General features: G+C 41.9%; 1 protein-coding gene across 1 annotated transcript in view; it reads left to right on the plus strand.

Moving 5' to 3' along the window:
* Positions 1-25,413, plus strand: part of LOC126285233 (multiple epidermal growth factor-like domains protein 10) — a 205,310-nt gene that overhangs the window by 58,576 nt on the left and 121,321 nt on the right. The window contains exons 5-8 of the mRNA XM_049984531.1: positions 8,223-8,325; positions 11,373-11,474; positions 13,748-13,897; positions 15,646-15,758. Of these exons, the coding sequence (XP_049840488.1) occupies positions 8,223-8,325; positions 11,373-11,474; positions 13,748-13,897; positions 15,646-15,758 (468 nt within the window). The remainder of the gene's footprint in view (positions 1-8,222; positions 8,326-11,372; positions 11,475-13,747; positions 13,898-15,645; positions 15,759-25,413) is intronic.

Raw genomic sequence — 25,413 nt, forward strand, 5'->3', positions numbered from 1 at the left:
TTCATCCCCTGCATGTAACGTTCTGTGTCAGTTCATTATTTGCTTGGTGGAGGCTGGTATGAAACTCACGTCTTCATTTGCTTGGTAGAGATTACCTATGGGTGGCAAATTATGGGAATGGGTAGGTTAATCAAGGATGCGAATATTCGTCAACAAGTTGTGACTCGAGATACATTGTAATGTCTTCCATTATCCTGCTGGAACATGCAATTTGTTGCCCTACTCCTGAAGGGAAAGACAATAGAGTTTGCCATTCTTGTCACATAATGGCGAACAGTCACTCTCATTTTATCAATTACCAAATTAGTTCTGTTGTCAGAGCCAACAGCTCTGCGCACCATGATTCCAGAAGGGGATCATATATATCAAAAATCGCCGAATGATGTGAACATTCACTACGTCGGCTGTTGGCGCGTTGCCATTGATCTAACGCAAACGTCAATCAACACCACAGATCGCCACTTAGTGTCGCAACCGACTCTGGCTGTATGTAGTGCGAATCTCGGACGTATGTGCAAAAGGCTGAGGTGACAGATGTCATGGGATACCTCCTAATATCACGTTGCTGCTCCGTTTGTACCGTTTAAAGCAGCAATTCGACGTGGCGTGGACTCAAGTCGTTGGAAGTCCTCTGCAGGAATATCGATCCATGATGCCCTTATAGCCCCCGTATTTGCGAAAGTGTTGCCGGTGTAGGATTTTGTGCATGAACTGACCTCTCGCTTATATCCCATAAATGTGTGAGGGGATTAGTGCCTCGTGATCTGGGTGGCCAAAACAGTCGCTCGAATTTTTCAGATTGTTCTTCAAACCAGTCGGGAATAAATGTGGCCCAGTGAACATGAAATAATTGAATACTAACAAATGTGTTTCAAGTAGCCGAAAATAACCATTTCCAGTCAATGATCGGTTCAGTTTGACCAGAGGACCCATCGATTTCATACAAAAACCATTCGTTCTAATATGGAGACACCACCAGCTTGCACAGCTGCTTGTTGACAACTTGGGCACATGGCTACCATCAGATCTTACTGGCTGAAATAGGAACTCATGAAACCAGGACATAGTTTTCGAACCACCTAGGGTCCAGCTGATATGGTCACGAGCCGAGGAGAAGGCGCCTCAGGCCATGTCGTGCTGTTAGCAAAGTCATTCGCGTCAGTCGACTGCTGCCATAGCCCATTAACGCCTCCTAACGGATACGTTCGTCGCATGTTCCAAATTCATATCTGAGGTTATTTCACGCAGTGTTGCCAGTTTGTTAGCACTGACAACTCTACTTAAACTCCGATCGCTTTGGTCTTTAAGTGAAGGCTGGAGGTCAACACGTTGTCCGTTGTGAGAGGTAATGTCTGAAATTCTTGCCAAGGTCATGACACTGTGGATCCCGGAATACTGAATTCGATATTGATTTCCCAAATAGTATAGCCCATGTGTCTAACCTCAACTACTATGCAGCGTTCGAAGTCTGTTAACTCTCGTCGAGCGGCCATAATCACGTCGGAAACATTTTCCTATGAATCACAGGAGTACAAATAGCTACAGTATTGCACACTCCTTTAATACCTCGTGTACACGATGTTACCGTCATGTGTTTATGTTCATATCACTATCATGACTTCTGTCTCCTCTGTGTATATCCATGAGCTGACAACAACATTCTCTTCAAATATATGAATTTACATATTCAGTATATGGATTTAGATAATCAATGATTGGGTCTCACCATGGTTATACGCGCCATCGCCTTTGTATCTGAACTAAACTTTCCCAAAACTCTCCCAGTAAACTGAATACGACCATTCGTCTTATCTACTACCGATGTTTCATGTTCGTTCCACTTCATATACCTAGGTATTTAACTTACATCGCTTTGTCAAACACCACACGTCAAATACTGTAATCGAACGTTACAGGATTGTCGTTTTTTCTACTGACCTGCGTAAACTTACTTTTACCTACATCTAGGGGAAGCTGCAATGGATCACACCAAACAGAAAATTTGGCTAAGTATCCTCATTTAGTCAATCAGCTACGTCACTTTCCCATGAACTACTGGTCATCAGCAAACAGTCGCAGAATGCTGTTCACCCTGCTCGTCTGACTGTTTATTAATACTGAGAAAAAGAACGGTCACTCCTCCTTCCTGTGGCACTCCTTATGGGACCCTGATCACCAAATGATATTACATTTCAGAAGATGGTTTTGCCCGGGCATATTAATTCTGTAACTGCTAAACAGGTCAACGATCGCTGCAACGACACTCACAGCCGGGACCTTGACTTCCTCCGGCAATTCTTGTATCGACTGAGCTATCCATCCGGCATCACACTAGCAAGAGCTGGCCGAGAATACCAAGGCCAATGGCATTGACTTAACGTCTGAGAACAAGAGCATTTGTGTAGATTTGCCAGTGGCAACAGACAAGCAACAGTGCTTGGAATAACCATAAAAATCAATCTGGGACGTACGACGAACGTAACCGTTAAGCAAAATTTGGCGGTAAAATACTGTGGCAGCAGACGACCGACGCAGGTGCCCTTACTAACAGCACGACATGCCTCTACTGCCCTCGTGACCATATTGATTGGAGGACTGGATGCCTGGACGTCTGGACGACTGAAAACCGTGGCCTGGTCAGAGGAGCCACGTTTTCAATTGGTAAAATATGATGATAGGGTTTGAGTGAGGGGGAGACCCCACGACGTAAAGGACCAAGGTTGTCAACAAGACAAAGTGCAAGATGGTGGTTCCTCCATATTGGTGTGGGCTACGTTATGTCATCCGTCGGTCCCACCTGATGTGGATCCCACACCGCACAGCAATACTCCAGGATAGTTCGGGCAGTAGTAGAATGGTATTCTGCCTTACGGCAGGTCCAATCATAGGTTAAGCCGCTTCCACTTTTGTCTGTCCGTAGCTATCCTTTTCATTTCTGAATATTTGCCGCCTTGCCTTCCTTGCCCAGCATTTTCCTCTTCCCCTTTTTCCCTCCACCATTCTTTCTATTCCTTCCTTCAATAAACTGTCCCTTCTCAAACAGTGTCCAATCTAGTTCCGTTTTCTCTTTCAGATGACTTTCAGCATGTTTCTTTCTGCTCCAACTCTTCTTAATACTTTTTTATTTCTTACTCGGTCTTCCCATTTCACTTTTTCCGTTCTTCTCCATATCCTTATCCCTAGTGGCTCCAATCGTCTTTCATCTTTCTTCCTCAATGTCCACGTCTCCACAACATATAGTGCAACGTTCCAGCTGTAACATTTGGCAAGTCTTTTCCGCGGACAAGCGTGATGTAAATAGTCTCTTAAGTAGACCTGTTGCCCCTTCTGTTTGCTCTGCCAAGGAATCGAAGTCTTTAGTCTGCTCTACCCACAACATTATCTATGTGATGGTTCCAGCTAGGTTATTTGTAGTTGTAATCCCTAAGTGATTAGTTGAATTTACAGTCTTCAGATTTGTGTCACTTATTGCGTCATGAAATTTAGCGGATTTCTTTTAATACTCATGCGATTAAATTGACACTTTTCTTTATTCAAGGTCCATTGCCACTTTTCACATCGTACAGATATCTTATCCAAATCATTTTGCAATTCGTTTTGGTCATCTGGTCACTTTACAAAACGGTAAATGACAGCATCACCTGCAAACAGTCTAGGACGGCTACTGAGATTGATTCCATTGTGTTAATATAGATCAGGAACAACTGAGGGCATGTAACACTTCCTTGTGGAACGCCGGATATTACTTTTATTTTAGACGATGACTTTCCGTCTATCACTGAGAACTGTGACCTTTCTGACCGGAAATCACGAATACAGTAGCACCATTGAGGCGATATTCCATAGGCTCGCAGTTTGGTTAGAAGACGCTTGTGAGGATCGGTGTCGAAAGCCTTCTAGAAATCTAAAAAAATAGAAACAATTTCACATCCCCTGTCAATAGCACTCATTACTTCATGAGTATAAAGAGCTAGTTGTGTTTCGCAAGAACGATATGTTCTGAATCCGTTCCGACTATGTGTCATTAAATCGCTTTCTTCGAGGTACTTCATCATGTTCGAATGCTCTATATGTTCTAAAACCGTTATGGATCACAATGTACATGTTTCTGGTTTGAAGAACATGGTGAACAATTCGAGCGAATGATTTGGTCATCCTCGTAGCCCGACGTGAGCTCCATTAAACATTCATCGGAAATAATCGAGAGGTCAGTTAGTGGACAAATTCCTGTACCGGCAACTCTTTCACAGTTATGGACGATATAGGGGCAACATGGCTGCAGGGGTTTTCCAGTGAGTTTTTGAGTATATGCCGCGTCCAACTGCTGCACTACGTCGGGCAGGAGGAGGTTCCACACTATTTTGGGGGGTACCCCATAGTGTTTAAGAGTTATGGAAATGAACTGTCATGCTGTCTATTTCTTGTTAATTACTCACGTTAATGTAGGACTGTGGTACCAGGAAGGTGCATTCAGTGCACTGTTCTTGACTGATAGCTATTGTGAACAAATAATACGGACTGTTATCTACTACTTCATTTTATTTTTGATTTTACGTCACTTCAGTATGGCGTTAGAGCTTCTTCTCACCACGGTCGATGGTCGTTGTTTCTTTACTAGATTCGAGCAAAGGGTTTTGAAATACCACTACTCCTTTCGCGTTGTCATGTTTCGGTTGAGCGCTTGGCCAACTTTATTCTGCATTTGTGAACCCTAAGTGGCATGCGAGGCCGGGCTGGAAGTTATTCCTCCGCAAATTTTTTGCCAAAATTCCTAATTATTTTTATACAAAACTTACGTTATTGACATTCCACATCGTCATTCTTCATTACTACAAATGTGCAGCCCTCTGCCAGTAGAGGATATGGAATTGCATGGTGTAAAATGGCGGTGTGCAACGTAACGGTTTCGGTGCCTAAGAAAAGCCGTACTGTAATCAAGTTTCGAATTTGCTTTAATCAAGTTTCGAATTCAAATAGGTGTTGCACGCATGAAGCATCCTCTCATTCAGTACGATAATGCCAGCCCACACACGAGCACTGTGACAACTGCAACAATCCGATGTCTTGGGTTCGATGTCATCGGTCATCCTCCGTTTCGACGTGTCCCATTCCCTCACTTCTTTCTAAAAGAATATCTTCGAGGGCTTCATTTTGATAGTGATGAAGTGTTGTAAATAGAGGTGATATTGTGGCTCCGTTAACTAATTCACACATTCTACAGTGACAGTATCAACAAACAGTTCTTTCGTTGCAAGAAATGCGTTCGTCGTCATAGTAACCATGTTCGAAATATGTATGTATACATGGGGCATAAAGATGCAGAATGTTAACGGTCGTTGTATTTAAAAAGCTTTAAGACTTTTCACATAAAAAGTTAGGTGGAAATCCTTTTTTTCAGAACTCCCCCGTATGTATTTACAGAATTCTGTTAGTTACCCTATTTGAGTGCCTGAAGCTAATATTTTACGAAGAAACTGAATCTCTTGGGAGAATGTTACCAGCAATTATGCTGTCTCTGTCTGCGTAGTTGTAATTGCTTAGTATTTTACATCTTTTTTTGGTGATTATTTCTACAGATGGATTGTATAGCTGAGTTTAATACATACCAGCGATGTGGCATAAAAATCATGCTTCTGTTCTCGTCTTCATTCGGAAGATTGACGAGACGCCCTTTCCACGTAGGGGTATCCTAAGCAGGCAGCTTCATCTCGCTGTTAACTACTGCAAAATACCTGCTTTTTATAGTGAATTCAGCCATCATTAATTATTTTGCTCATCATATAGCGAAAGTCAGCTACTACCTTCCGTAACTCATATCATAGATTTTTAATCTACTTCTCTTAACATAACCTGCTTTAATTCTACTTCACCCCATTACGTTATTTTATTTTTATTGGCTTTCATCTCATAAACTCTTCTCATAACACTATCCATTGTGTTCAAATTATATAATTGCAATTCTGGTAACAAAATTATAACGATATCCATCATCAGTGATTAGACCTGGTAAATCTGTAAAAATTTCTGTTTGCTAAACGGAAATTTCCTTTTCATTTAGTAAATAGTAAATTTTTCGACTATAGCGAATCTTATCACTGATAATGAATTTCAACATTTGTGTACGTCCCGTCAACAAATCTCTATGCTATAATGACATTAGTAAGCTTTACATTTTTTTATTTCTTCACCCTGTATTGTAATGTATTTGCTGGACGCTAAATGCTCAGATCAAATATCGTTGGGAATAGGCTACAATCCTTACACCCGTCTCAACCAATGTTTATCTTCCATGTCTTTCTACTCTTACAACTGTTGTCTGGCTTGTATACAATTTGTGCAGAATTTTCACCTCGCTATATTCCCCCAATACCACTAACATTTCAAAAGTGTGTATTCGATGCAACATTGTTACCAGAATATTTAGTTTCATAGTAATATGTGTGGACACAAAGTTCTCCCAGCGTATATTAACTTTATGTTAGCTGGTTGTTCCGACAGATACGTAGTTCAGATGTCTACTGGATACCTTTTTCTAAGAATAATATTGTTATTTTATTTACGGATACCCCTTGTAATGCCACTTCCTCAGACGAGAAATGAAAATCAAAAACTAGATCCAAAATTCCCAAAGATTTCCTCAAAACAGGTTCCAAATTCCCTGAAAAATTAACAAGCAAACAAATTTCCAGTTAACACTATTATTTGGATATTAACCAGTAATTGAATCAGGAATCTAATACTTGGTAATTTATTAACATACGAAAGAAAGACAGGATTCCAGTAAAATCAAACTCCAAAATCATTATAATTAAAATTCGCAAAGTAGAACCCACGTTCCCAAAGACTACTCCGTGTGAGTACTCTTTGAGATTCGTGAGTAATGGCTAAGGATTATTCAATCCATTGTCATTACGCTACGAGAGTCAGCCGAAGCAGGTCATACTTTTGAATGCTCGTACATGTAGGCACAGTTAGATTGTTTTTTCAGAAATGTCTATTGCGATCTACTATGACACAGTGAATCGATACTTTGACTTCAAATATTGCGTTATTTAGAATTCAGATAGAGGACTTGCATATATTCGACAGAAGTGACTTTAATTAGATAATTTAATTAGATAACCTGAATTTAACACTATTTAGGAAGTGAACACAGATTTTATTCGTAATAACTAATGGACTATGCAACTTGGCGATAGTCACGAAGCATATAATTCATAATTCCCCCCAACACCTGGGAAAGCTTCATCCTCACGGCTCTCTTAGGAAGTGACTAATATTGCGTAATAAATCAACATATCGTGTCAATTCACGCATTTATCAATGAAGTTTTAAGATATTATTTATAGAGATAATGTGCTGCGATATTATTTGACAGAAGCGCTAGGCGCTTATATAGAAACTCTTTGACGTTAGGAATGAATAACACTGTTACGACTGATTATAGATTTGAGATTACAACCAGTATATAGGAAATTTGGTGTCGCTAGAACTAATTGGAACTTATCATTAATATTTAAATAGCAACTGATAAACCATCGATTATAAAAGATTTAATTACGATATTTGGTGGAGTAAATATCTCGCACAAGTCGCGAGTTCAGTTCATCAGTGTCCTGTTTGTAACATCATACCAATACATAATAAATAACAATCTCATTGCTCTACTGCTGAGTGTTAGCCAAGACGGAAGATCCGAAGATGACGTTACACCCTAAAAGGTCTATTTTCTAATAGACACTGGACGTATTATCGAAGTCTTTTGACGTGCAGTATATGGTATGTGACACCATAAATTTTTACAATTATATATGAGTTTTAGATCACTGTCTCTTAAAGAAAACTCATGGACCGAATGACTTTACGGGGGAAAACACTGAACAAATAGCATTAATTCGAAAGGGGCTCTGTCGAATAGTCCACTAAGATTTTTATTTGGTCTTTTTAAAAATGGAAAGTTTCTGACGAAAAACTCAACGGGGGAACCACCACTCGTGATTTGTATCACAGTAGGTACAGATAACATGTAGGAATACAGTGCTCGGCGATCATTCTGCGAAGCTGCACAGCGCAACACGACGCTGGAATTCCCAGAAGCGAAACCCTGCCGGCTCGCGAAAAATAAACGTAGGGGTTCGGTGGTGGGGACCAGGGAGTGGACAGGTGTGGTATATAAACACGCGTGGGACGTCCGGTCGGCAGTCCTATTCGCACAGCATTAGCGGCAGCGGGCAGAAGCAGCACCAACAGATATGAAGGTCACACTAGCGATAGCAGCGGCGATCTTGTTCGTCGCCATGGCAACCAATGTGGACGCCGCATCGGGTGAGTCTCACTGCGATTTTTGCGTCTCGGAGGCGCCAGCATAATTAATCATTTAGTATTAACATTCTGGTGCAAGTTAAGCAGTGCTGCTCCTGTTGTTTCCACAGAGAAACAGTTGCGAACCACGCCCGCCACTCTATAGTTGTATTTCACCAAGAGAGGTGGGCAATGACTGAGGCAGTAGAGCTTGTGGGTATCCTGGTTAAAAGCACGCTTCACCTCTCCATGAACCATTTTATGAGGGCCCGGATTCGGTCCGAAAATAACACCTAAACGTTTTCGCACCACAGCTATGCCTTGGTAATGTGGTATTCCACCTCTCATTCGCAAACATAAATATTTCGTTGTAGCTGTTGCAATTCATTCCACCCATAACACTCTACAGTACGGGTGTTTTGGGCCTGCCTTTTGATACTCGTTGCCCAGTAGCTTTTTTCTCAAACTATTTTTATGACGTTCTTATGTCGATCATAAAATTTATGTTTGGAATATCAACCAGCCACAAATACCATTTAAAAAAGTTAAATTAAATCAGGCGATTACTGGTTTCGGATTTATTGCAAATCCACATTCACATGTCTTTTCTAGATATCTTTCTCTCCTGCTGGGTCCTTGTTTTGTACTCGTTACTAGTCCGAAGACTGTAGCAAAAAAAAAGATCGTTCATGAGTCGGTAACGTAAGACAGATTTTTTTTCTTTTTTAGTTCCACAGAAACACTCATGGAACGACTTTAAAGTAATACGTGAAATGTGTCGCTAACGTATGTGCTGTATATTTCCGTACACGAATTTGTACTGTATGCGTGTTATGCATTTTTATTACATCTGTGTACTCTTACTTTCGATTTTTCATCGTGATTATACAGGTTGATTCAAAAGTCGTGTCCCATGGCACAAGTACGGATAATCAGAATTCCACCGAAAAAGTTTCAGAGATGATAGTATGGACAAAAACAAGAAAAATGGCTAATAAAAATAGACTCTAGAATGCATACCTTAAAAGCTATGTGCACTTCTTCCTCTTCAATGCTGCGAAACCTCTTTTCCCGCAGGCTCTTTGCTTTCCATATTTTGAGAGGCAGTAGTATCAACCACAAAAATAAAACAAAAAATATGTCCAGTAAAGAAGGGTTCTAAGGGGCATACCCAACGAACTGTGGGTGCTTGTTCAGTAGATAAGGCGCGTTTTAGAGAAACTAAGGTGAAAAAATGTTCATAGCTCCAAATACAAGTGCAATATGCGTATATACTTCCACTTTTTATAGTATCATCCAGGGTCTAAGATTATGAAGGAAACTCAAATAACACATCTTTAATTGAAATTACGAATTCGAAAATATACATCAGAAAATCTTCCTTAACGTAACGATAATGGAGACGTGCCATTTAGGACATATTTTTAAAAAAATCGCTCTGAAGACTATGGGACTCAACATCTTAGGCCATAATTCCCCTCGAACATAGAACTACTTAAACCTAACTAACCTAAGGACATCACACACATCCATGCCCGAGGCAGGATTCGAACCTGCGACCGTAGCAGTCGCACGGTTCCGGACTGCGCGCCTAGAACCGCGAGACCACCGCGGCCGGCACACTCGAAGGGAATTTCACTGCAGGGACCCATGCGCCAGTTCTTTCTGCAAAACTGCCACTGAATCAACCGTGTGTTCGCTACAGATCATAGTCATACAAGTCATTCCGAATTATATACGTCTTCGATATTTTCATAAAAGTGTTCACGTTAAACGGATTTAAAAAAGATACTGATTTCTGTTACGTACCATCATTGTATTTAGAGAGGTCTCATTTGCTACATCAGTGGAAGTATCACCAGTTGGGCTAAGACTAGTAGTTGAAGAAACGTCAAGTAAGGGAGTACAGGAATCCAAGTACATATCCAGCGCCTAATTTATTTGTATAGTATATTTTACGACTAGTCTACATAAACAGTATTCATCTTGATCTTATTTATGGAGAGAAGTCTGTGAATGCACGTTCAAGTCCTTGAAAATCCAATTACCAACTTCATTTTTCTCTTTTCGAAATTCCTGTTGCTTAAATGCTGTATTGAAAAGTTCGATGGACATCTGTGCGACAAAGAGCCGTTTACAAAATTAGTAAATATCAGGTGCACCTGTTGCTTTTTATATAAACCCAAACACTTTGCACGACCATTGTCACGACGGTGCTGGGTGTTATTTATTCAGTTCTGTAAAACGTAGACATATATTCAGTAGTAATTGTTCTACCTAAAACATACTTAAGAAGAGGTCTGTCACTGTAGTTAACCTAATTTTTGTACGTTATTGGGTTATGTAGGAGCCTCTGTTAATTGACTTGTTAAATCGTTAACCAAACTCACGGGAACGTCATTTTATTGCAGATGACAAAGTACCAACCAATAATGTGGAAAAATTAAGTTAATGTTATAAAAACTGTTTTAGGGCTAATTTCGTAGGAATAATTATCATTTACTACGTGTTAACATGTTGCAGAAATAAATAAAAAACGACTGATGAAAATGATTTTGGATTTATATAAAAACCTGTCATTTGCATAACAGTTGGTTCTGATATTCAGTAGCAAATGAAGCATATTCTTCAGTAGAGAATTACATTTACAGTGGTTCTCACCAAGTAAATGTCGTGTGACTAAGGCCTCCCTTCGGGTAGACCGTTTGCCGGGTGAAAGTCTTTCGATCTGACGCCACTTCGGCGACTTGCACGTTGATAGGGATGAAATGATGATGATTAGGACAACACAACTCCCAGTCCCTGAGCGGGCCTTTAGGATATACATTCTGTCACGTTGACCACTCAGCTACCAGAGGCGGACTTTTCACCAAGTTTCTTTGTCTGAATAGTTCCTTGCCGAATACATATGCATGACCAAAAGTGTTATATTGCTCCATAAAAAGTTAGTAAGGAAACAATGTAATGATGTTTAAGGCGAACCCACGGAATGTGTAGTGATGAGAAAAAAAGTTAAAATAAACTCTGACTGAGACAGTAATCACATTTTCATTTGCTGGTTTTTGTTCTAGAGTGTACTCCAGGAACCACGAAAAAGGAAGACTGCAACACTTGTAGGTGCACTCCAACAGGTGTCTGGGTCTGCACGCGCAAAGGATGTGTTACGAAGAGAGGTAAGCGGCTGTCTGCTTCGTTTGAGAGTTTCCTTTGTACTTTCACAAAATACAGGTTCGAGCAAAAAACGTGTTAAGGTTCTTCAATAATTTTTCATCTATTATAGTGTGGTATGCAAGGTGTAATAAAACATATAGTGTAGTATCCAAGACGTAATGAAAAGATACGAACAGACATCACAGGGTTGTAGAGGGTCTCATGGGTAACAAATTCAGTGCAGGAACCCCAACGTCAAATGAGGGTGTTGTACTGACAGGGGCTGATAAGAGGGGTTATGGCAGCTAACGTCAGCTCGCTGGTGTTGAAATTACTACAACAAACTCCAATGGATAAAATAGGGGTGACTGCTGCGTAGATACCGATTGGCTTCTACATTTTCAACGGTTTGAAGTGCCATTGGATGACACTCCCACATGCGGTATTTTATTAATAGTTTCTTTCGAATGCAGGGTGAGCAAAATGAAATTAACGCTAAAAATATTTCTAAGACTAACGCGCAGCTGACGGTTGTTAATGAATAGGAGAACAATCTACCACAGAAAATTCTGGAAATGCGATTTAGGTGCGCCAATTAGGTATTGTCACATGTCTGCGAATGCGCATCTCCCACACGGTCTGTCGGTCGTATTTCACAGCGCGTTAAGTCTGAGTGGGTGAGAGGAGCAGACGTGCTTAGTGACCATTTGAACGTAATATCAAACGGTACTCAAGATAAAAGATGCATGTTCATTGTCGAGTGTTATACGAAGCAGAATTTTTGTAAAACGTGTGTGGAACAGTTTAAGCAATGATTGAAGAGAGGTGCTTTGCAAAACCTCCAGCAAAGCCTGTAGTGCAAAACTTAGTGTTAAAATGAAACAGGGTCTGTAGCGAGGTGCCAACCTCTCTTTGACTCCCGGTTCTTTGGACGACGCCACACATTCTACGGTACCGACACTTTTCCTACTTCTGAATTTTTTTTAGACTGAAGAAGTTGTTCTCTGCTCAGAATTTTCAAAATACGAAAGTGCGTACACAACCCACAGACACAGGTTATAATATCACGGAGGTCCTTTCTATAAGAGAGGAAGCTATTCCGCCAGCATTAAGAATCTCTCAGTCATCTATGGCTACATCTACCGGGTGATCAAAAAGTCAGCACAAATTTGAAAACTTATTAAACCACGGATTAATGTAGATAGAGAGGTAAAAATTGACACTAGCTTGGAATAATATGGGGTTTTATTAGAACAAAAAAAAACTATTGCTAGACGTGTGAAAGATCTTTTGCTCGCGTCGTTCGGTGATGATCGTGTGCTCAGCCACCACTTTCCTCATGCTTGGCCTCCCAGATCCGCAGACCTCAGTCCGTGCAATTATTGGCTTTGGGGTTACCTGAAGTCGCAAGTGTATCGTGATCGACCTATATCTCTACGGATGCTGAAAGACAACATCCGACGCCAATGCCTTACCAGAACTCCGGACACGCTTTACAGTGGTGTTCACAACATTATTCCTCGACTACAGCTATTGTTGAGGAATGATGGTGGACATTTTGAGCATTTTCTGTAAAGAACATCATCTTTGCTTTGGCTAACTTTGTTATGCTAATTTCTGCAATTCTGATCAGATGAAGCACCATCTGTCGGACATTTTTTGAACTTTTTTATTTTTTGTTTCTAATAAAACCCCATGTCATTCCAAGCATGTGTGTCAATTTGTACCTCTATATCTACATTATTCCGTGATTTATTCAGTTTTCAAATGTATACTGACTTTTTGAAACCCGGTACTTAAGTACGCGCTAGCCACCTCTTGGTGCACTGCAAAGTGTACGGTTACCACTGCTAGCCACCTCCCTTTCTGTTTCATTCGCAAATAAAGCGAGGAAAAACCGACTGCCTATGTACGTTGGTGGCAGTGCAATCATTATCCAGTCAGCTGCAAATGCTGGTTCTCTAAATTTTCTGAATACTGTTAAGCTAAAAGAACGTAACTGGTGAATTTGATATCACAAAGAGTGTTGGATCTGTCACAATAAATTTTTCCTTGTACCTGTATTATCATTCGGTTTGCCCAAGGTAAATTTTCTTTTTGTTAGTCTTCTGCACATAGTTTCAGAACAAATTGGGAAGAAATTTAGGTAGATTAAAGAAGAAATTAGGAAAAAAGTAAATATAGGACAATGTTAGTGGAGGCCAACTGAGTGGCGTGTCTGTCGAAGTATACAGCCACATGTTGTAGACGCTTCCCGGTTCCCTGAACACGAGCTTAATGTATTGTTGCTTCACAGAGGCAGAGGAGTCGCCGATCGTGAAGCGGGAAGCCCAGAGCTGTACACCCAACTCGACCTTCAAGAAGGACTGTAACACGTGCACGTGTAACAGCAGTGGGACGTCCGCCATCTGCACTCAGCTGGGATGTCTCAGCCGCGGCCGTAGACGTGAGTCCATCTCTCTCTCCCTCTCTTATTTCCGTTCGTCTCACTGCGCTTTTCTTTGAATTTTAGAATTTCTTCCCGTGTATGGCCCTAATTTCACAAAACTGTGTTACTTCGCCTTCACACATCAAGCAAACGTTACTTTCGTCCTTGGGTTTTACACACTGGTGAATTACCGGTAACTCTACTGCCTTAAAGTTCTCGTACTTTTGTTTCCGATCTCATCATAAGGAATAACAAGCAGACTTTCACTAGCTTTTGATGCTTCTGCTTATTCAGAATACTGACCTAAGACACAACACTCACCTAGCAGGTCAAATTAAATTAATTAACGACGTGGCGTGGTAACTGGTGGATTGCGGATCTTTAGCTGCGTAGTTGAATACAATTCCGCAGACGACACGATTGTAGAGCGACTCAGCAGTAAATGATTCGCAACCTTGTTGACCGCTGAACTTGGTAGCACTGAACCGCAAGTAATAAATAAACTCTGCCTGCCATTGTTTTCAACACTGTCAGATTAAAGTGACCTCAACTGAAAATTATTTTTCCTCTGGACTGCACAAGTAGTGGATCTGTTCTCCTAAGCAGGGGCTCCGTTACCGAGGAAATTAAATCAACTCTTTAATGAAAGGTTTATGGTTAGACTATAGGCCAGTATCAGACGCGAAATATTAATTAAATTTCATATATTCACAATGGAGCACAAAAATGCGAGGCACTCTCGTTACATAGCGTGGGATTTTTCAAGCCCACAATTTTTACCCTACAGCCCTCCGCGTGCTTGTTAATTTGGATGTTCTGAAGTTTTTCCGCATTTTCTGACATTCTGGAGCTTCTGCTCATACGTCAAATCCAAATTTTTTTTAAAAAATGAATGTGTGTGAATTCGTAAAGGAACAAACTGCTTAGTTCATCGGTCCCTAGACTTAAGCAGTACTTAAACTAACTTATGCTAAGAACAACACAGACACCCATGTCCGAGGGAGGACTCGAACGTCCTGTCGGAGAGACGCCTCAAAAAGCGTGGCGACTCTGCACGGCGTTCCAAATTCCTGTTCTTTTTTTTCCATTCTGAGCTCATCCTTTTTTTGTTGATATTGATCTTCTGTCCTTTCTGTCAATTCTCACCTTCCTTTCTTTCAGTCAATTCTCATCTTCTGCTCTTTCTGCCCATTCTCAGCTTCTCTTAATGCTGTCCATTCTCAATTTCTGATCTTTATCTACATCCTGAGCTTTTGTTTTTTATTCCTGTTCTTATCTAGCGCGCTTCCTGCCGATTCTCAGTATCTGCTCTTTCTGTCCATTCTAATCTTCTTCATTTTCTGTCCGTTCTGAGATTCTGCGCTTTTTACCTTCTGAGTTTCAGGTCAATCTTTCCGTTTAGAGAATCAGTTCTTCTTGTACAGTGTATACTGTCGTCAGTTTCCCTCTCCCCTCTTTGATATTCTGTTCTGTCCATCCTTCCCGTGCTTATGTTGTATTCGTTTTTTTTAATATTTTGTCTTCCTGATGTCCTGTTGTATGACGTATTACATTTCATACAGATGCCGCTACTCCTACAAAAGCATTCCTACAACTCTTTCCTACTTTAAAATAAACATGTATATGAATAAAAACTTCTTGCATTAATTGTCAAAAGTGCTTCAATTTTTAGTTCTTTAGTAAAGATGAATACTTTATAATGAGGAATAGCTGCTCTATTGCTGTCAGAGGCAGTTATCTGAGTCCCCTTTGATGCTGTGTTGCAGAGGTAAACTGCACACCTGGAACGACCTTCAAGGACAAGTGTAACACCTGCCGCTGCAGTTCCAACGGCAGGAGCGCCGCCTGCACCTTGAAAGCGTGTCCTCCTGGCTCGTACTAACCAGGTACGCATCCACTCTGACGTTCGCCTTTGTTAATTTCAGATCTAAACAAGTTAGTGTTTTAATGCTGTAGTGAAGGCTGTCATGTCCAATGTTTATGTCAGCACATCTTCCAGACTGAGATGCCGCGGTCGGTATATGAGACTACTGATGCTTCATATCCATCTATGGGAGATTCGAGTTAAACGAGGTGAAATATAGGTCCTGAATATGTAGTAAGAGAATAGCGATTGATTTACCTTTAACTGGCAATGATATCAACAGCCAAAGATAATCTTGCATCAGGCGTCTCATGACGTATGCCTGTGTGTTACATCCAGCTCTTAGTACATTTATAAACTCGGAGCACCTTGAGGTATTACAGTATTTATCTTTGAATATACCTCCCTCAAATGGGGGCAGAACGTTAATACACAGTTTCATACATGTATCATGTCCTCTGAGACATGATGTTTTAATTGTTACTTTTTATGTTGGAAAAATCTGTAGAAACGCCTGGGCTACTTACAGTGCAGCATGTTCTGAGGCCCCTGTTTTAACAACAAAACTCTATGTGTCAAGTACCTGTGGAATAAGTGTGCGTGTGTGCGTGTGAGTGCGTGCGTGCGTGCGTGCCTGCGTGCTTGCGTATGTGTGTGTGTGTGTGTGTGTGTGTGTGTGTGTGTGTCTGTCTGTCTGATAGAGAGAGATAGAGAGAAACAGGGAGGGAGTGAGAGAGTGAGAGTGTGTGGGTGAGCGAGTAAGTGTGGTGTGAATGAGACAGTGAGTGAGTGTATGTGAGTGTGGGTGTGAATGACTGAGTGAGTGAGTGTGTGAGTGCGGGTTTGAATGAGTGAGTGTGAAAGAAAGTAAGCAATTTAAATGTTGTCTTAGACCTTTCACCTCAATTTATTAAGAAGAATTTACAGTGGCCTAAAATATAGAACTATTTATTTACACTTACATACAGCACATATCATTTTGATATTCTCTTATTGTACTTGTGTGTATTATCTTACTGCGACCAACTGGTAATGGCAAAATATAAATTCCATTTATTCAGTCGCAGATGCATCGCTGTCTCAAAGTCACTGCACAATAAGAGCAAGAGAGGAAACATAAATCTATCAAAGATCTTGGTTGTTCGTTCTTTATACCGATATTTTCCAGTCCAGTGTAATAACTAGTCCAACATTTTTAAATATTAGAACTGTGCATTAAGGATGGTAAAACCTTGACGCTGATTTCAAGATAAGACACCATGGAAGATGAAACTAATGAAGTCTAGGCTCAATAAACATCGTTGTGGGTGTCACTATTGTGAAAAAGGCTTTAAAAGACGAGATACTGAGAGATTGTCTCACTAACATTGTCACGATTCTTTCTGTGCACACCTCAACCTTTATTAGTTTATTTAATGCCTTTTTAAATCGCTGATACTTTCACAAGCGTGGCACTGTGCTGTAAGTATTTTTTACTTAATCTAAATTAAATACTCCTCATACTGGCATGTGAATGTTTTGATCTTTATTTTCAGCGTTCCTTCATGAAGGTGACAGATTGTCCGGGAAGTTCTCAGCAGTTAAAAGAAAACAACGCCATTTCTGTGATGCGAACCTCCGCCTATAATCTGTGTTGCGTATTATTTTCATCTACTTCCAATTTGTCATTTGTAATTTTCTTACCCTCTTCAAGCATGAAAAATAAACACAATGATTGTAATCCATCTAATACAGAGTTTGTTTCACATACTCCACTTTACCTCCATTTTATTTTAATTCAGTATTTCAATGTTTTAATTTTATTTTTCTGTTCATTTCTTCGTAAAGTCATTATTTTTATTTTTACAGTCAGTACAACAGTACAATGGTCTACTTTTGTATGCAGCATATATTGTACTATCCGCATATGCTCGACGACTTCCACACCCTTCTGCTACTTGGGTCAGCAGGAGTGTTGGACATCTATTTGGCGTCCGTTGTGCTACACACCAAGGCGTCCCGAGTGACGCAGAGAGTGATGACATGTTTGCATTTTTCTCACTTTTCGAGCTTCTTCACTAAATTTGTCTCAATAATACACTCCTGGAAATTGAAATCAGAACACCGTGAATTCATTGTCCCATGAAGGGGAAACTTTATTGACACATTCCTGGAGTCAGATACATCACATGATCACACTGACAGAACCACAAGCACTTAGACACAGGCAACAGAGCATGCACAATGTCGGCACTAGTACAGTGTATATCCACCTTTCGCAGCAATGCAGGCTGCTATTCTCCCATGGAGACGATCGTAGAGATGCTGGATGTAGTCCTGAGGAACGGCTTGCCATGCCATTTCCACCTGACGATTCAGTTGGACCAGCGTTCGTGCTGGACGTGCACACCGCGTGAGACGACGCTTCATCCAGTCCCAAACATGCTCAATGGGGGACAGATCCGGAGATCTTGCTGGCAAGGGTAGTTGACTTACACCTTCTAGAGCACGTTGGGTGGCACGGGATACATGCGGACGTGCATTGTCCTGTTGGAACAGCAAGTTCCCTTGCCGATCTAGGAATGGTAGAACGATGGGTTTGATGACGGTTTGGATGTACCGTGCACTATTCAGTGTCCCCTCGACGATCACCAGAGGTGTACGGCCAGTGTAGGAGATCGCTCCTCACACCATGATGCCGGGTGTTGGCCCTGTGTGCCTGGGTCGTATGCAGTCCTGATTGTGGCGCTCATCTGCACGGCGCCAAACACGCATACGACCATCATTGGCACCAAGGCAGAAGCGACTCTCATCGCTGAAGGCGACACGTCTCCATTCGTCCCTCCATTCACGCCTGTCGCGACACCACTGGAGGCGGGCTGCACGACGTTGGGGCGTGAGCAGAAGACGGCCTAACGGTGTGCGGGACCGTAGCCCAGCTTCATGGAGACGGTTGTGAATGGTCCTCGCCGATACCCCAGGAGCAACAGTGTCCCTAATTTGCTGGGAGGTGGCGGTGCGGTCCCCTACGGCACTGCGTAGGATCCTACGGTCTTGGCGTGCATCCGTGCGTCGCTGCGGTCCGGTCGCAGGTCGACGGGCACGTGCACCTTCCGCCGACCACTGGCGACAACATCGATGTACTGTGGAGACCTCCCGCCCCACGTGTTGAGCAATTCGGCGGTACGTTCACCCGGCCTCCCGCATGCCCACTATACGTCCTCGCTCAAAGTCCGTCAACTGCACATACGGTTCACGTCCACGCTGTCGCGGTATGCTACCAGTGTTAAAGACTGCGATGGAGCTCCGTATGCCACGGCAAACTGGCTGACACTGACGACGGCGGTGCACAAATGCTGCGCAGCTAGCGCCATTCGACGGCCAACACCGCGGTTCCTGGTGTGTCGGCTGTGCCGTACGTGTTATCATTGCTTGTACAGCCCTCTCGCAGTGTCCGGAGCAAGTATGGTGGGTCTGACACACCGGTGTCAATGTGTTCTTTTTTCCATTTCCAGGAGTGTATGGAGTGTATGGAACCAAATAAATCAAAATTTGTACGAATCGTCGTCAGATGGTATACAAGACGTTCCAGTCCATCTTAGGATAAGCTGATTCTTGTCCTGATGAAATGTATCCACCTATGTTGGACAGTAATACATTATGTAGTGCCCAATACATCGTAGGAGGATAAAGATGATGCTTAAACAGTATTAAATAAATCGAAAGGGCGATGAACAACTGTAAATGATAATGAGTAGTGAACTGGAATCTCGGCATTACTCTGAACATTATTTTTCGTAATATTATTTTGTTGGCTCCTCGGTACACCAAAAAAGGTAGCGCTTCCCTTCCACAAACTGATAAGTAATTTAATACACCAAATTACACTGACATTAACGATAACACTTCAATAAGTAGAGTGACGAGAAATTATCTGTAGTTAAAATTACAAACTGGTTAAAAAAAGTAGCACACACACACACACACACACACACACACACACACACACACACACACACACACACACACACAACAAACACACGCGCGCATTCGCACGCACACGCACACACAACCATAAACCGCTCGATTATATTTTAATGCCATCTTTTAACAAGTATACCACTAGCTATGTGTTCACGGTTGTCCGATCAGTACGTATTGAATGAATGGTGCCAAAAACGTACGGCTACGTCTCTATCCATTGGACAGTAGCAACTCAGCCTACGTACTCAACTATTTTCTGGCTGTATTCCAATCTTTGTCTTCCTCCAAAGATTTTCTACAGCCTCTAGTGCCATGGCAGTAATTCCTTATTCCCCGTTGTCTTGACATATGTCCTATCGTCCAGTACCTTCCCCTTGGCACTGTTTGCCACATGTTTTCGCCCTCGTTCATTATGTGGAGAATCCCTCATTCCTTACCTTATTAGTCTGCTAAATATCAGCATTCTTCTGTAACAACAAATATCAAAAACTTCAATTCTTTCTGTCCTGGATTTCTCCCACTTCATGTCTCAATACCAACAACATGGTTCTGAATAATGGCCTGCCACAGGGTTCGGCACTAGCACCAATTCTTTTCAGTCTATATATTGCCGATATGCAACACACAAAATACGTAATTTTGCATATCCGGACGACCTGCCCTTCGCGTATGATAATAAACATTTTAACGAACACGACAAAATGTTTAATGCAGACTTCGGACTACTGAACACCTACTACTCCAAGCGGCATATACATTCTAACCCTAACAACGTCATGCTCCCCAACAATAAGGATAGATATAGAAAACGACAACGCTCTATGAATGGGCAAAGCATCAGGCATGAGGATAAGCCTAAATACTTGGTAATGAAATTAGATTGCACTCTAGCTTATATGGCACATCTACAAGGTACAAAACAGAAATGCCTTAATGATATCCGGCCGAAACTAAATGGAACGACATGGGGCTACGAAGGCAGCACATTGAGGACTTCACCACTATTGCTTGCCTACAGCGTGGCTCAGCATTGCTCGCCAGTTTTGATGAGAAGTGCACTCATAGCCTAAGTGGACTACCAACTGAAGGAAAGAATGTGGATGATCTTCAGAACACTTCGGGTTATCTCGTGTGCCCGGCTGTCTAGCAAACATAGAGCTCCATCAAATCTATTCGAACATAGTTAGATCATATAGAAAATTCCTGGACAATCCAGAACTCCATATACACCGAGATCTCGCACCTCTAAACGGACTTGAATCCAGGTCACCTTTATGGAAAATCAACGAAGAATCGCAAGTCTTCGACTAGAAGACAGTTTGGAAAGAACTGTGGGCTGTAAGTCGACATAAGAATCGAAGCCTGGGGGACGACTCCACAAGAAGATCCATGGATTCAACCTCCCGAGGAAATTACGGATAACTTTGAACCGTGTCATGAAGAGTGTAGTTAGGTGTAAGCAATTGATGAACAAATGGAGGCCGGCCAGAGTGGCCGAGCGATTCTAGGCAACAGTCTGGAACCGCGCGACCGCTATGGTCACAGGTTCGAATCCTGCCTCGGGCATAGATGTGTGTGATGTCCTTAGGTTAGCTAGGTTTAAGTAGTTATAAGTTCTAGGAGAGTGATGACCTCAGAAGTTAAGTCCCATAGTGCTAAGATCCAATTGAACCCAACAAATGGGGCGTATCGGACAGAACTCAATGTGAGTGCGGGAAACCCAATCAGTTGACCATTGACTTGTGTGAAGTGTACAGCTATGAGGGTTATCTGAAAGACATACACAGGCTCTCTGGCTGAGACATAGAGTTGTTCAAGAACGTTCGTAATAATTTGTGATATTATAATAACATATGTAAGGAATATTCTAACTCAGTATACAGCTATTAGAATATTTTAGATAATACATTATATAATGAATGCCTTTGTAAATGACCAGCCACTAAATAACGATTCTTCTACATTTGTCACCACTGCATGTGAAACCTGTCGTTCTTTGTGGATACTCGATGTCCCCTGGTAGTCTGACGTGACGAAGGCCCAAAGAGTTCAACAGCATTATTACGTGAATAATCTCTGTTGCGCCCTAACAATAGTTGCGCTGTATCCCACTACGTAATTAATGATGCCACTTTTTTTTATCTGAAGTTGGTCTCGTGTGATCGTTGAACTCGAGTTCTCTATACACTGTTGCTTCCTGGTGTTTGCTTCGCATGACTGACTAGTTATTAACTGTGCAGTTACAAGCTGAAACTGGCACTTTTCGTCTTTCAATGGGACCCATATTATGTCAACGTGTAATTGTGTGTTGTCACACTCAGACTGAGAGTACTTCTCACGTCTGTACTACAAGGTTCTCTATAAATCAACTGGTCACGTAGTTCAAAAATTTACTTATATCTTGAACCGTTTCGGGCGGAGCGTAGTTTCAGAATGCCAGTATAAAACGTATGGTGACACATACGTGCGTCCTCACTGGCACTGCTTGAATAAGCACACTATTCATGGAAGGAAATGTCCTGATAAGTAAAGATGTGATATACACCACTGGCCATTAAAATTGCTACACCAAGAAGACATGCAAATGAGAAACGGGTATTCATCGGACAAATATATTACACTAGAACTGACATGTGATTACATTTTCACGCAATTTGGGCGTATAGATCCTGAGAAATCGGGACCCAGAACAACCACCTCTGGCCGTAATAACGGCCTTGATACACCTGGGCATTAAGTGAAACAGAGCTTGGATGGCGTGTACAGGTACAGCTGCCCATGCAGCTTCAACACGATACCACAGTTCATCAAGAGTAGTGCTGGCGTATTGTGATGAGCCAGTGGTTCGGCCACCATTGACCAGACGTTTTCAATTGGTGACAGATCTGGAGAATACGCTGGCCAGGGCAGCAGTCGACCATTTTCTGTATCCAGAAAGGCTTGTACAAGACCTGCAACATGCGGTCGTGCATTATCCTGCCGAAATGTAGGGTTTCGCAGGGATCGAATGAAGGGTAGAGCCACGGGTCGTAACACATCTGAAAAGTGTCCATTATTCAAAGTGCCGTCAACGTGAACAAGAGGTGACCGAGACGTGTAACCAATGGAACCCCATTCCATCACGCCGGGTGATACGCCAGTGTGCGTTCACCGCGATGTTGCCAAACACAGATACGACGATCATGATGCTGTAAACAGAACGTGGATTCATCCGACAAAATGACGTTTTGCCATTCATGCACCCAGGTTCGTCGTTGAGTACACCATCGCAGGCTCTCCTGTCTGCGATGCAGCGTCAAGGGTAACCGCAGCCGTGGTCTCCGAGCTGAAAGTCCATTCTGCTGGAAACGTCGTCGAACTGTTCGTGCAGAGGGTTGTTGTCTTGCAAACGTCCCCATCTGTTGACTCAGGGACCGAGACGTGGCTGCACGATCCATTACAGCAATGCGGAGAAGATGCCTCTCATCTCGACTGCTGGTGATTTGAGGCCGTTGGGATCCATGAAGGCGTTCCGTATTACCCTCCTGAACCCACCGATTCCAACGCGAGCAGCAATGTCGCGATACGATAAACCGCAATCACGTTAGTCTACAATCCGACCTTTATCAAAGTCGGAAACGTGATGGTGCGCATTTCTCCTCCTTACACGTGGCATCACAATAACGTTTCACCAGGCAACGCTGGTCAACTGCTGTTTGCGTATGAGAAATCGTTTGGAAAACTTCCTCATGTCAGCACGTTGTAAGAGTCGCCACAGGCGCCAACCTTCTGTGAATGTTCTGAAAAGCTAATCATCTGCATACCACAGCATCTTCGTCCTGTCGGTTAAATTTCGCGACTGTAGCACGTCATCTTCTTGGTGTAGCAATTTTAATGGCCAGTAGTGTATTATAAGCTCGAGTGACAGATTAGTTCTGGGTGCAGTTAGAACTGTCTAATTCCGTGGTCTCTGTGCTGAAGCAGCCTTGGCAGCGAGCGGGCACGTGGTGGCCATGGTGCGTGAATGGCGAACAGTGCAGCGGCCGCTTTGTGTTTATGAGGGGTGTGCCTTACAAAATTTCTGGATTTAAATTACACAGAGCGGATTGCAAACATTACATTTATAGCATCTCTCCGCGTCCTATCGCTTCTGACATTCATAATTGAGTACTGGAGGAAGTTACGATTGCTCATGATGATACAGAATGAAAAATGCTCCTATCTTGACACAAAACCTGCTGAAACGTCCTGGGCAGACTTAGCGGTGTAAAAGAAGGTGATTGGCCCTTCGACTTATCTGGCAACTTCAAAGACATTTAAATTAAAACATCACTACTTATTCGCTACTTTTACCCTGTTCATATTATTACCCATGCCATTTAATATAATGCAACGTGTCAAGTAAGGTAATGTGGTACATGGTATCATCCCTCCAGGAACAAATCCTGCCCCAGAAATTTTAACACCTCAGGAAAAGTAATTTAGTTATTACATGTTCGCTCTTCAGCTTTTGACATTACATCTCGTTTCCTATGTCTGCGAATCACGTGGATTTTGGGGGCAGGATAGTGGCTTTAGCCTATAAAAACTGCAAGATGCATATGGGCCAACATCGTGCAGCTAAAGACCTCACTACACCGGGCAGAAGGGTTAACTAGTAAAAAATGCACAATTTAAATGTTTTTGAAGCCGGTACATAAGTCAAAATCCATCTGCCTTTTTTTTTTTAAATCGCCTCTCGGCCCCGGATAGACTTGCTCTTTTTGTGGTATGATAGGAGGATTTTTCATTCAGGTTCCCAAGTTCTACTCTACCATAATTTTGACATTAGACCGCCATAGCTTGGCAAGCAATGTAGCATTTGTCGACTCGAGCTACAACTAGGCCGGTATAGGTTTTTTATTATGTTTCCAACAATGATACTTCTATCTTGACAACGGATAAAGTTTCCACAAAATAGGACGACCATTAAAAATATCCATTTGTCTATCTTCTTACAAACTTCACACAAGTCTGAAACATATAACCTGCCTACGTAAAAAAAAAAATCATGCAAACGTGTTTTTTGTACTATAAATACGATTGAAAAATTAGAATTTTTAACGAAAGTTTTCAGTTTTACCGTAAGAATGCATTATTTCTTTGAGTGGAATCACTGACTGCAAACAGTTTCCTGCTATTCAATTCACTTAAGAATGAATTTGACGTGCTACATCCAACTCGACTTCAAACCATCGTAGCATGACAACGAGTAAAGACTATTAGATGCAAAAATTCCTTTTCATTTCATCAATTCATCTACCTCAATGCAAAGTTTGAACCGAGTCGTACAAGTTTAAAGAATAGAAGTGGCATGCTTCTAAACCCTCACAGGAAAACGTGTTTTTCTACGTGTTTGCGAGTAAAATCCGAACGATGTACATGTAAATGGTGCCATTAGCTTAACATAAACTTCAGCACGAGTGGCATATTTTTCAAAAGAAATTAGTCGATCCGTACAATTTGCCTGGGTGCCAACTCCGGTTCGTCGTTCAATCCTCTCTTAATATACTGTAACGTAGCTACAGTAAAGGAAATCTTCGGATGGCTATACAAATGGCTCATGGTCCAAGGTAAACGAAAAACATTTCACCCTTTCTTCCAAGCTCAACGATTATCAGTTTTCAGTTGCATTTCATTCTGAAGTCTCTTTTAGGAGACTGAACAATTCCGAATTATGTGACAGTAG

This window comes from Schistocerca gregaria, chromosome 8 (assembly GCF_023897955.1).
Source record: "Schistocerca gregaria isolate iqSchGreg1 chromosome 8, iqSchGreg1.2, whole genome shotgun sequence".
NCBI lineage: Eukaryota > Metazoa > Arthropoda > Insecta > Orthoptera > Acrididae > Schistocerca > Schistocerca gregaria.